We start from the raw sequence: 12,445 nt of genomic DNA, 5'->3' as shown, positions 1-12,445 counted from the left end.
ATCAGTTTGTTAGCTGTTGTTATTTCCTGGGCATTTTTCTGAGTGGAATTCTTCCGTTTGGTCATTTTGGATAGTCCCTGGAGTGAACCGGGACTGCGGGGCACTTCCACTGTGCTGTCTTGAATAACTTGCGATGGTGAGGCGGAGCCGCAGTCAGACCTGATGTCTGCCCTCAGCCCACCGCTGGGGCCACAGTCAGACTGGTGTGTGCCTTCTCCTCCCCTCTCCTATGGGCGGGATTCACTGTGGGGTGGCGTGGCCTGTCTGGTCTACTTGCACACTGTCAGGCTTGTGGTGCTGGGGATCTGGCGTATTAGCTGGGGTGGATCGGCAAGGTGCACAGGGACAGGAGGGGCAGGCTCAGCTCGCTTTTCCTTCAGAGATCCGCTTCGAGAGGGGCCCTCTGGAACCGGTAGGGAGTCAGACCCGCCAGAGGGATGGATCCGCAGAAGCAGATCTGCAGAAGCATTGGGTTGTTTGCGTGGTGCAAGTGAGTTTCCTGGCAGGAACCGGTTCCCTTTGGGATTTTGGCTGGGGGATGGGCGAGGGAGATGGCGCTCCAAGCGCCTTTGTTCCCCGCCAAACTGAGCTCTGTTGTCCCGGGGCTCAGCAACTTTCCCTCCCTTTGTCCTCCAGCCTTCCCGTTCTCCGAGCAGAGCTGTTAGCTTATAACCTTCCAGATGTCAAGTTCCTTTTGCTGTCGGAACACACTCCATCCAGCCCCTCTGCTTTTGCAAGCCAGACTTGGGGGGCTCTGCTTGTCGGCGGGCCACCCCTCCGCCCCAGCTCCCTCCCGCCAGTCCGTGGAGCGCGCACTGCCTTGCCCCCCTTCCTAACCTCTTCCGTGGGCCTCTCGTCTGAGCTTGGCTCCGGAGACTCTGTTCTGCTAGTTCTGGCGGTTTTCTGGGTTATTTAGGCAGGTATAGGTGGAATCTAAGTGATCAGCAGGATGCGCGGTGAGCCCAGCATCCTCCTACGCCGCCATCTTCCCTTGATCCTCCTCCTAGAAAAGTTTATAACTGAGTAAGAACTCTGATTGTTGTGTCTTGGTGTGACAGACCCTTTATTTTATCTCAGTCATATAAACTGTTTTATCTTTTTAAAAAATACACATATTTCTAAAGGAGTAAGTTTAGATTGCTTTTTCTTCTTACATGTTTGGAGAATTCCCTAGTGGAATTGTTGAAGTATTTCTTTTTCTTTTTTATTGGAATGGAATGTTTCGGTCAGGTTTCAATTAGGAGCCTGAAATTACTCAACTTATTTGAACATGGATAATTTAAAGAATCATTAGATATAATGTATTGAACTAGGTAATTGAAAGAATAAATGGTTAGCTTTCCTTAGCTAACCTAATGTTTTCCCGATGGACCCATGAATGAAGAAGACATCATGGTAGAAAGGAAAGCTATATATAGGTCCTAGAATGAGCTTTTTGTTACATGAATTTTTATAAATTACTACCACTGTAGAATGTTTGACCTATTCAGCAGCACAAGTAGATCCTTGAAATGGTACCATGTTTTGAGGGCTGAAATCAATCACTTGAGAGTAATTACTGACACTGAGCCCTTTCTAAACTGGAGGAGAGAGAGATTTATCCTCGTGGGGATTCATATATATGAGTATGTATTATCTTTCCTACCTTGAATGTTCTGGCCAGTACCACTATCCAAGTGTTCACAGTGTCTGATTTCCAATATGAAATCTTGTATACTATTTCCTTAGACCAAGACTACACACTTTATAGCAAAGAAAGTGCACAAAACACACATAAATAAGGAACCCATTTTTCCTATTATACATTGCACAACTGGGAGCTATTTATCTGATAGAACATTGGGATAGCCTGTTAAAATTACAACTGAGGCACCAGCTTGAAGATGATACCCTGCAGAGTCAAAATCTATACTTTAAGGTATATGTTTTGAACCAGTGTCCTTTAGATGTGCTATGTCCCCTGTGGATAAAATATATAGGTTCTGTAAACCAAAGGGATAGATAAAACAGTAGTGTCTCTTCATAAATCCCGGTGAAGTTCTTGTGCATCTTCTGTTTTCTGTTTTCAAATTTTAGGATTTGTTTTAGTGGGGAGAATGCTTCTTTTGGGAGACACAGTATGGGTTATAATAAACCTAAAATGTTTAACTGCTTTTATGTCATTTGGCATTCCTCAGATTTGAAGACCAGCATTCGGAAGACTGAGTTACCTCATTTTTATCCCATAGTGGATAAATACCAGGTTGCTTCTTAATAGATGATACAGCAAAGAGATTTTCTAAAACTAGGGATTCAATGAGGCATGCCTTGTTGGCTTCATGATGTATGATAACTATAATAGGGCAATTGTAGCAACAGTAGATTGACAAGAACATATTAATCAGGGCTCAAACTACTCTTAAAAAAACTGGATCGTCTCAGTAGTCAAGTAACATAGATCATCAGAAGAACTGCCTGATGATGGGGGCTTTAGAATGGGTAATAGAGGGGAACATAACTATTAGCTCTGAGCAACAGTGCCACTATAGCTTGTCACTTCTGTTTTAAGTCTTCCTTTTGTGAAATTGAAAACAGCCATCACGTTAGAGAATCTTTGACAGGATAAGGTAAAATGGGGCCTGAGTTCTTTAAAAAGTGGTATATACCTTTGCATTTATTGTTTTCAAAGAAAGAGATAGTTTTCTACTTCCAGCAGCTGGAAGTCTACCTGATGGTTTTTCCTCTGGCTTCCTTCCTATCATGCACAGTATTCTGGACTGGAAATACTAAGGAGTTATTGCACCCTTTACAAACGAAAAAGTATTCCAGTTCCTTTCCCTTAAAATGGGACAATTCTAAGCCACAGAATTTATAGAGTAACCTAGAGGGCCATTCTAGGCTTGCACCCCAGTTACATTTATCAACATAAGCAACCTTCATATCTCTGTCTCACTTCCTATTCCCTTGATGAGATTTTCAAAAATCAATTTCCAAATAAACTACTGGCAATAAAATTTTGTTTTTGGATCTTCTTCTGAGGGAACACAGCCTGAATAATTAGAATTACTAGTCCTGCGTATATTTGATGTAATGATTCCTGACATTCTCCAAAGTGTGTTTGCATTTCATTTGCAAATCTTTGGGAAGCAGAAGAGATGTCATTATGTCCATCTTCTGTCAAAATGATCACAATTTCAATCGTAAGTATTATTTAGTAGATAGTGATACTCTCTGTTAAAATAACCCATATCATGGTGGATTCACATTTCCCATGGTAGTAGAGGTTATGAATAAATGCTCTAGTAGTAGGAATCTGTTCAGTGAGATAGATATTATGTTCAGATATGGTCATGTTAAATGTCAGAAGTATCCAAAGTGGAAATACCCAAAGTGGAAGTATCCAAAGTGGATACTTAGTGGATGTATAGTTTTAGAGCTCCAGAGTCACATTCAGTCAGCAAAATCTGACATGTTCCTGCTCATTCAATCTTTTTTATTGCTACTTTTATGTCTTTGTTCTATTATGTATAGATAGATGGAAGGATTAAAGACAGAGGTGATAGCAAAGTCAATACTATAGTGAGTCAATACAATGAACAGGTATTTATCACTTGAAGAAGTGGGGAAAGGCCACAGAATAAACAGAGGGTTGATGGGTGGTGGCAGGGAGGGGAAAGTGGGTGATGGGCATTGAGGAGGGCACCTGTTGGGATGAGCACTGGGTGTTGTATGGAAACAAGTTTGACAATAAATTTCATATTAAAAAAATAAATAAACCAGACTGTGATTATGGTCAAAAAACAAAAAACAAAACAAAAAAAGAAACATGAATAAGGTAAAAAACTGAGTCAACACAGTGATGTGAGCTGACAGAGTGACAAATGCCTTGGGTAAGTCTTTCTAAGAACATTTCCAGACAGTGAACAAAATAAGGATATAGGAAAGGATTAGTAAAAAGAAGGTGCCCATGCTCATGATGTTATTATTGGCAGCAATAATAAATTCAAACTTGGCTCCATCTCTGCATGCAAGTTTGATGATTCTGGAAAAGTTATAATAGAAGGTTTTTACTTCTAATATAACCACAAAAGCACACGTTTGTAACGAAAACAAATGGAGACATAAGTAGTTCACCACAGTTACCCAGCAAGTAGTTACAAATGAAACCTGTATTTTAGGGTTCATGATGTCCAGGTACTGAAGAGGTTTACAGATTGCCATGTACCTGTCAGACGCTATGGCTATAAGTAACACCATCTCCACTCTGCCCATTATGTGGATGAAGCATGTCTGTGCCCTGAAACTTTGCAAAGAAATCTTGCATTCATTAAAAAAGTCTATAATCATCTTGGGAACTGTGGTAAAGAAAAGTCCACATCAATGAGGGACTGGTTGGCCAGCAGGAAGTACACAGGAAAATGTAAATGGGAATAATGGGTCTTGGTTTTTATCCATTCTGATACCCTATGTCTTTTGGTTGGTGCATTTAGTCCGTTTACGTTCAGTGTTATTATAAAAAGATATGGGCTTAGAGTCACTGTGATGTCTGTAGGTTTTATGCTTGTAGCGATGTCTCTGGTACTTTGTCTCCCCCTTAGGATCTCTTGTAGGGCTGGTTTAGTGATGATGAATTCCTTCAGTTTTTGTTTGTTTGGGAAGACCTTTATCTCTCCTTCTATTCTAAATGACACATTTGCTGAATAAAGGATTCTCAGCTGCATATTTTTTCTGTTCATCACATTGAAGATTTCCTGCCGTTCCTTTCTGGCCTGCCAAGTTTCAGTAGATAGATCGGTCACGAGTCTTATAGGTCTCCCTTTATATGTTAGAGCACGTTTATCCCTAGCTGCTTTCAGAATTTTCTCTTTATCCTTGTATTTTGCCAGTTTCACTATAATATGTCGTGCAGAAGATCGATTCGAGTTACATCTGAAGGGAGTTCTCTTTGCCTCCTGGATTTCAATGCCTTTTTCTTCCTCAGATCAGGGAAGTTCTCAGCTATTATTTCTTCAAGTACTCCTTCAGCACCTTTCCCTCTCTCTTCCTCCTCTGGAATACCAATTATGCGTAGATTATTTCTCTTTAGTGCATCACTTAGTTCTATAATTTTCCCCTTATACTCCTCAAGTTTTTTATCTCACTTTTTCTCAACTTCTTCTTTTTCCATAATTTTATCTTCTAGTTCACCTATTCTCTCCTCTGCCTCTTCATTCCAAGCTGTGGTCATCTCCATTTTATTTTGCAGCTCATTAATAGCATATTTTACTCATCCTGGCTTTTCCTTAGTCCCTTGATCTCTGTAGCAATAGAGTCTCTGCTGTCCTTTTTACTGTTTTCAAGTCCAGCGATTAATTTTATGACTATTATTTTAAATTCACTTTCTGTTATATTGTTTAAATCGTTTTTGATCAGTTCGTTAGCTGTTGTTATTTCCTGGAGATTCTTTTGAGGGGAATTCTTCCATTTCATCATTTTGGATAGTCCCTGGAGTGTTGTGGAACTGCAGGGCACTTCCCCTGTGCTGTCTTGAATAACTTGCATTGGTGGGCGGGGCTGCAGTCAGACCTGATGTCTGCCCCCAGCCAACCGGCTGGGGCCACAGTCAGACTGGTGTGTGCCTTCTCTTCCCCTCTCCTAGGGGCGGAATCACTGTAGGGTGGTGTGGCCCATCTGGGCTACTTGCACACTGCCAGACTTGTGGTGATGGGGATCTGGCATATTAGCTGGGGTGGATCTACTAGGTGCACAAGGGCAGGAGGGGAAGGCTCAGCTCGCTTTTTTGGGAGATCCGCTTCAGGAGAGGCCCTGCGCCACCGGGAGGGAGTCAGGCCTGCCACCAGAGGGATGGATCTGCAGAAGCACAGCGTTGAGTGTTTGCGTGGTGCAAGCAAGTTTCCCTGACAGGAACTGGTTCCCTTTGGGATTTTGGCTGGGGGATGGGCGAGGGAGATGGCACTGGTGAGTGCCTTTGTTCCCCGCCAAGCTGAGCTTTGTTGTCAGGGGCTCAACAACTCTCCCTCCCATTGTCATTGTCCTCTAGCCCTCCTGCTCTCTGAGCAGCGCTATTAACTTATAACATTCCAGATGTTAAGTCCCACTGGCTGTCAGAACACACTCCATCTGGCCCCTCTGCTTTTGAAAGCCAGACTTGGGTGCTCTGCCTTGCAGGGCAGGCTGTCCCTCCACTGCCCCAGCTCCCTCCTTCCAGTCCATGTAGCATGCACTGCTTCTCCACCTCTCTGCCCTTCCTACCCTCTTCCGTGGGCCTCTCGTCTATGCTTGACTCTGGAGAATCCCTTCTGCTAGTCTTCTCGTGGTTTTCTGAGTTATTTAGGCAGGTGTGGATGGAATCTAAGTGATCAGCAGGGCACAGTGAGCCCAGTGTCCTCCTACTCTGCAATCTTCCTCTCTCTGACTTTCAATTAATTCTAAAACATTGTGATACATTCTGAGAAGTGAGAGCCTGGGAGTTTTATAATTAACAAACAAACAAACAAACAAACAAAAACAAAAACACTTTGTATTTCCAAAGATCACTCATCTCTCCTCTGCCCTCCTGTTCCCTTTCTTCTCTCCCCCAACTCTTTTTGTATCTGCACATGTGGCTTTGTGGTGCAGGTATCTCTGTGATTATGGTTTCTCTGTCCCTTTATTTTTTCTCCTATTTTTTTCATAGGTGTCTTCTCATTTTTTTCCTTCTGTTCTTGTGTCTTTTCCACTTATCTTATATTTCTAGCTTTCTGTCTTTCTGAAATTTCAGCTTACAGATAACCTTTCAAGAAGCAAAATGACAGATATTCAAAGTTATTTGAAGTTATTTTCCTATTATTCAAACTTATTTTCCTATTTCCACAATAGGAAAAAACTTGCAAACAGCATTATCTCTATCTCTTTATTTCCTTTCTCTACCTTTCATCATGTCCCACTGCACCTCTGGCTGAACTGGATATAAATTTGAGCTAAAATGTAGTCGACTGTATATTGTATTTTTTTTTAATTTTACTTTGTTGTCTTAAATTTAATATAACTCAGATTTATCCCATCTTCACTTTTAATGTATAACAAAGAGAGTAATTAAAGGGAGCTTTGTATGATTAAATATTTTTTTCTGTATGTAATATTCCTAAGTTGACAAATAGACCTTCCTTTTTCCAATGCAAAACACATGAGCTAAATACACAAAAAAGTGAATAACTATAAATGCTATCACAAGAGAGAAATTCTTCTTGAGAGAACACATCCCTAGAAGAATTAGTGCATAAGACACCACAAAAATCTCTTATTTAAGGAGAATTATTCTTAAAAAAAGGTTTTTTCAGCATAATATACTCTCCCTCTACCGAATTCTTTTGCTCCCAAAATATGCACATACTAACATACTTAACACTGACTTAGTCTCACTACTAACCTCTTATTAAACACCAATGCTTTCTCATCACTTACAAGAATTATATGAAAAGATCTAGAATAACTTTCCCAGACTTACTACTTTCATGATGCTTAATAAACATGTGTGACAGTCCATTAACACTGTCGCTGTTAAAACATCAAATTTAAAATGATGACATAATCCAGTGGGGTCTAAGCTGGCACATGTGTTGAATATTTTTAATCCTTAAAATGTTCTCTAATTCTGCTTGACATTCTAATTATTCCCACTGGTAGCACTCTGTATGCTTAAGATAGCTGTAAAACCCCCAAGCATACTCCCTGTTGCATCACAAATTAGAAGGCAGATTTCACAACTTACAATATCTTACTATGAGGACATACATTTAGGGAAACTTTCAGGAATGATCACTTAATCTCCTTTTCATCACAAGGAAGAGGATGGCCCCTTGTTTGAGAGTAGCACTGGAGGCCTAAGGTGGTAAAAATTTTGGTCATTCTTCATATTTAAAAAAATTGAGAGGAAGAATAGAAAAGAAGAGTCATACTAATTGTCTGGAACATCTGCTGCCTTAAAATGCTTAAGAATAGAATAATCCTGTGAAAGAGAGAAAGGGTGAGATCTAAATTGTGACATATAGCACTTTCTACCTTGTCCCTCAAATATGCCTCCCCAAAGTCCTCCTGATGCTTAATATTATATTAAAGGGGCTGACATCTTTCACTGCATGATTATAAATAAGTGAAAATGCCAGTATCTGAGGGAGATTCACCATCTGGATTTACATTTGAGTATCACACAAATGACTAAGTTTTCCCATGCTACTGCAGAGATAAGGGGGAGAAGAAAATTGGGAGTCACAAGTCAATGTGGGTAAATGAAAGAAAGGAAGAAGATGACAAAAATAGAGCAATGAGGAAGGAAAAGCAGAAGCTCTCTGGAGAGAAATTGCAAGGAAAATAAAGGAATAAAAGATATGGCAAATGTAAAAAGAATAATTGAGAAAGTGAGTGTATAAAATAGAATTAGTAGGAAGAAAATGGGCAAATCTGAAAAATGTAAAGAAGAGCAAAAGGATATGAAAGGGGAGAGACAGAGGAGATGCTAGGAAGATGGTCAGTCCCCAAACGCTTGGCTTTGAGAGCTTGTCTAATAGCATTTGGAATCTAGGCATGCTTCATGTGGTCTGTCAATGCAGTGTTTCTGCACTCTGAGAAAGCAGGGGGCATGAGCACCCTCTCTACCTGTGCATCTTTAATGCCAGATGCATTTTTGTGTCAGTTGAAATAGCAAGGAAATTTAGAGATAATGAAAACATTCAGGTCTGTGTCTTAGCCTATACTGACAATATTTCTTTGCCAATCTGACGGGAGCAAAAAGCTTGTCTCTGTGACAGTCTTTGTTTTGGGCTTTTTCCCCCCAGGATTTCATGTTATGCAGAGTAATGTTCAGCTGATGCACATCTGTCCTCAATCTGTGTGATGAGCACAATCTAAGAATCAGAGGAACAGAAACTATGTAAATGAGAATGGGAGAAGAATGTGGATTAAAGATGTGAAGTGGGACGCAATTCTGTTAGTAACAGAGAGTAGAGGTGGATAATGGAAAAAAAAAAAAGCAGAGGAAGAGTAGGAGACTGCAACTCTCAGAGTGTTCCCTGTGTCTTAGAATTGTCAAGCCAAAGAAGCATGAAATAACTGTAAATGAGCACTTGGAATGCACAAAACCCAAGAAGAGCAGAAGGAGCTACTGACTTACTTTCCTAAGGGTAGGTTTCCATAAGCAGAGTAAGAAATGAATATGGAGGCCGATAGGCATCTAAGTGGGTAAAAGACAGAAGGAAGGTCCTAAGCAGTAATCTGAAGGCACCAAAGATGTTTTTTCCTATTTCCATTTGCTTATACTTAATATGTGTGAGTTTATACATATGTGAATAAGTATCTCTTTGCACAAATATGTGCCCATGTGTTATAAATTCCTTTTGCATAATATTTGGCTGCTAGTTACAAATGTTACCAATCACATAGTACGTATGTTCTCATGTTTCCTAATAGGTGTGCCTTAAAACACCAGCTTACTCCCTAAATTTCCCATGAGTTTATGGACCTTTTAAGGTTGATTTTTCTTTAATTTTTCCCCCTTTTTCCCCCTTTCTACCTTCTTTTCCTAGGAATGGTAGCAATAATTTCTGTCAAATTTCTATTGGGAAGTTTTCCTTCTCCAGTTTTCCATATCAGTTTTATTGGCACATTAAAAAAAGATTTATTGAGATATAATCAACATATAAAATTTACCATTTTAAATGTATAACTCAATGGTTTTAACTGAATTTACAGAGTTGTGCAAAAGCTTCATCACTAAACTTTTGGTTCCTTTCTCATAGCATAATGTTTTTGAGTTCACTCATATTGTAGCATGTCCCAATATGCCATTTGTTTTTCTTGCTAAACTGTATTCCATTATATCTACAGTACTTTTGAAAACTATTGCATGTAATTCAAAATCAAGGGAAATATCATTATATGTGACATTATAGTATTTTGTTAAAATTAGCAATCTTTCATTTTTTAAATAATTCATGCCAACAGTAAATAATGTACACATATCACAATATGAGTATTTATTAATAAAATATGGTTATACAATTATAGTAACATATAAATTATGTTTATATAAATAGAAAATAACTACAAATATAATTCTAAATACAATTGTTATTTAGACAAGATTGCAGCCTGAAAAGGGGAAATACTCCTGCAAGCAATATAATGACGATTTATCTGCCTAAATAAAGCAATACCCACTGATGGATGCTGATTAATAATATCCTCATCAGTTTAAACTGAGGAATACACACCTCTTATATTTCTTACCACTTGTGAGGAAAGAAAACCCATGGCAAAAAACAAAAATCTTAACTGCAATTCCTTTATTTTTCTCATCTGTCAAATGAGTATATCATTCTCTATGTTCTATATTACTAATCCCAGATCTAGCATGCTTTGATTTTATTAGCTTAGATATTCAAAATGTTTTATATATTCTGGTGTTTTATATGGAAATATTTGTGGAAGGGATGTCATCTGGCTATCATTCTGAGATTGGAGGAAAAAAGAGGTTATGGATATATGGTGATCAAATATAACTAGGTTAGTATTAATTAGGATTTAAGAACAAGGTGTGCAGCAGATTCAGGATGGGGACCCAACCAAGAGTGTAACTAGGGCAATAACTCTAAGTTAGGAGAATGTAGGGATCTTGTTTGAGATCCTAAACCATTTTGGAATAAAGGTGCTCAAGGACACCAAAGAAGAATAAGTAAGAAACACGTTTAGAAAAGAAGGCATAGAACTAGGGAGTCTACAGGAACCAAAGGAAAGAAGAACTTGCAAAAGTACTTTGGTCTGTGGGAATGAGAAGAAGTGACCAAAACCCAGCAACTAATGTAAACATTACAGAAAGTACACCACCACTAACAAGCAAACAAACAAAAAACCAACAAACCTGAAAAATTTAATAATGATTAAGTTTTGCTGTAATCAGGAAATTTCAGCTATACCTCAAGCAAAGTAGCTCAGAGTCATAGAGGAGCACAATTACATAGAAGCAGCACGTGGTTAAATGGGAATGAGAGTGTGGTTATAAAAACAATTTCTTTTGGGGGAAATCAAGAAATGAAGGGTAGAAAGATCAGCCCAAAACACAAGACAGTTATGAGCATGCATTGCTTTCAGCTAGGCAAGTCCTGGAAGTGGTAAATGATTTTATCTGAGAAGAGCTATGGGGTAGATGAAAAGGTAGTTATAACATATGATTCTTTGTTCTTTGTTATTATGCAGAGGAGAGATGGAGAGGGAGAACAGCACAGTGGTGACAGAATTTATCCTCCTTGGTCTGACCCAGTCCCAACAGGCTCAACTTCTGGTCTTTGTGCTAGTCTTAGTTTTCTACCTCATCATCCTCCCTGGAAATCTACTCATCATCCTCACCATCAGATCAGACCCTGGCCTCACAGCCCCCCTCTACTTCTTTCTGGGCAATTTGGCTTTCCTGGATGCATCCTACTCCTTCATTGTGGCTCCCAGGATGCTGGTGGACTTCCTCTCTGAGAAGAAAATAATCTCCTACAGAGGATGTATCACTCAGCTTTTTTTCTTGCACTTTCTTGGAGTAGGGGAGATGTTCCTTCTTGTTGTGATGGCCTTTGACCGCTACATGGCCATCTGTCATCCGTTACGCTATTCCACTGTCATGAGCCCTAGAGTGTGCTATGCCTTGCTGTTGGCTCTGTGGCTTGGGGGCTTTACTCATTCCATTGTGCAAGTAGCCCTTATTCTCCACTTGCCCTTCTGTGGCCCAAACCAGCTGGATAACTTCTTCTGTGATGTGCCACAGGTCATCAAGCTGGCCTGCACAGACACCTTTGTGGTGGAGCTCCTGATGGTCTCCAACAGTGGCCTGCTTACCCTGCTGTGCTTCCTGGGGCTTCTGGCCTCTTATGCTGTCATCCTCTATCGTGTGAAGGGACACACCTCTGAAGGCAAACACAAGGCTCTTTCCACATGTACCACACACATTATCATTGTGTTTCTCATGTTTGGACCTGCCATCTTCATCTACACTCGCCCCTTCAGAGCCTTCCCAGCCGACAAAGTGGTTTCCCTCTTTCACACAGTGATCTTTCCTTTGATGAACCCTGTGATTTATACTTTTCGCAACCAGGAAGTGAAAGCTTCCATGAAGAGGTTACTGAGTCATCACATGATTTGCTGAATAGAAGAATGAAATAAGCTACAAAGAAGAAAATCTAGTTGGAATTAATTAAATCACTTATTTACTAATGCACAAGGACACCATTGCATTTTAGCAAATATTGCATTTATTATGCTCTTGCAATTTTCAGGCACTATTCTAGGTATGTGAATAAGGCAGTTGAGAGTCTAGGTCTCTTGGGGTTATATTCAAGTAGATAAAAACAGATTGAGCTATTAAACTGAAAATGACCTCTAGGAACTTGTTGGATTGAGCACTGGGTGTTGTATGTAAGTGATGAACCATGGAAATCTACCTCCCAAA

At 39.8% G+C, this 12,445-nt stretch overlaps 1 protein-coding gene across 1 annotated transcript; it reads left to right on the top strand.

Annotated features, from left to right (window-relative positions):
- Positions 1-11,215: 11,215 nt before the first annotated feature.
- On the top strand, positions 11,216-12,142 carry LOC131518189 (olfactory receptor 4N5-like). Its single transcript, XM_058740784.1, has one exon. The coding sequence runs from the start codon at positions 11,216-11,218 to the stop codon at positions 12,140-12,142; it is 927 nt and encodes a 308-aa protein (XP_058596767.1).
- Positions 12,143-12,445: the final 303 nt, after the last annotated feature.

Source organism: Neofelis nebulosa, chromosome 7, assembly GCF_028018385.1.
Source record: "Neofelis nebulosa isolate mNeoNeb1 chromosome 7, mNeoNeb1.pri, whole genome shotgun sequence".
Classification (NCBI taxonomy): domain Eukaryota; kingdom Metazoa; phylum Chordata; class Mammalia; order Carnivora; family Felidae; genus Neofelis; species Neofelis nebulosa.
The sequence above is the reverse complement of the archived record's forward strand: the minus strand, read 5'-3'. Positions and strand labels throughout refer to the sequence as shown.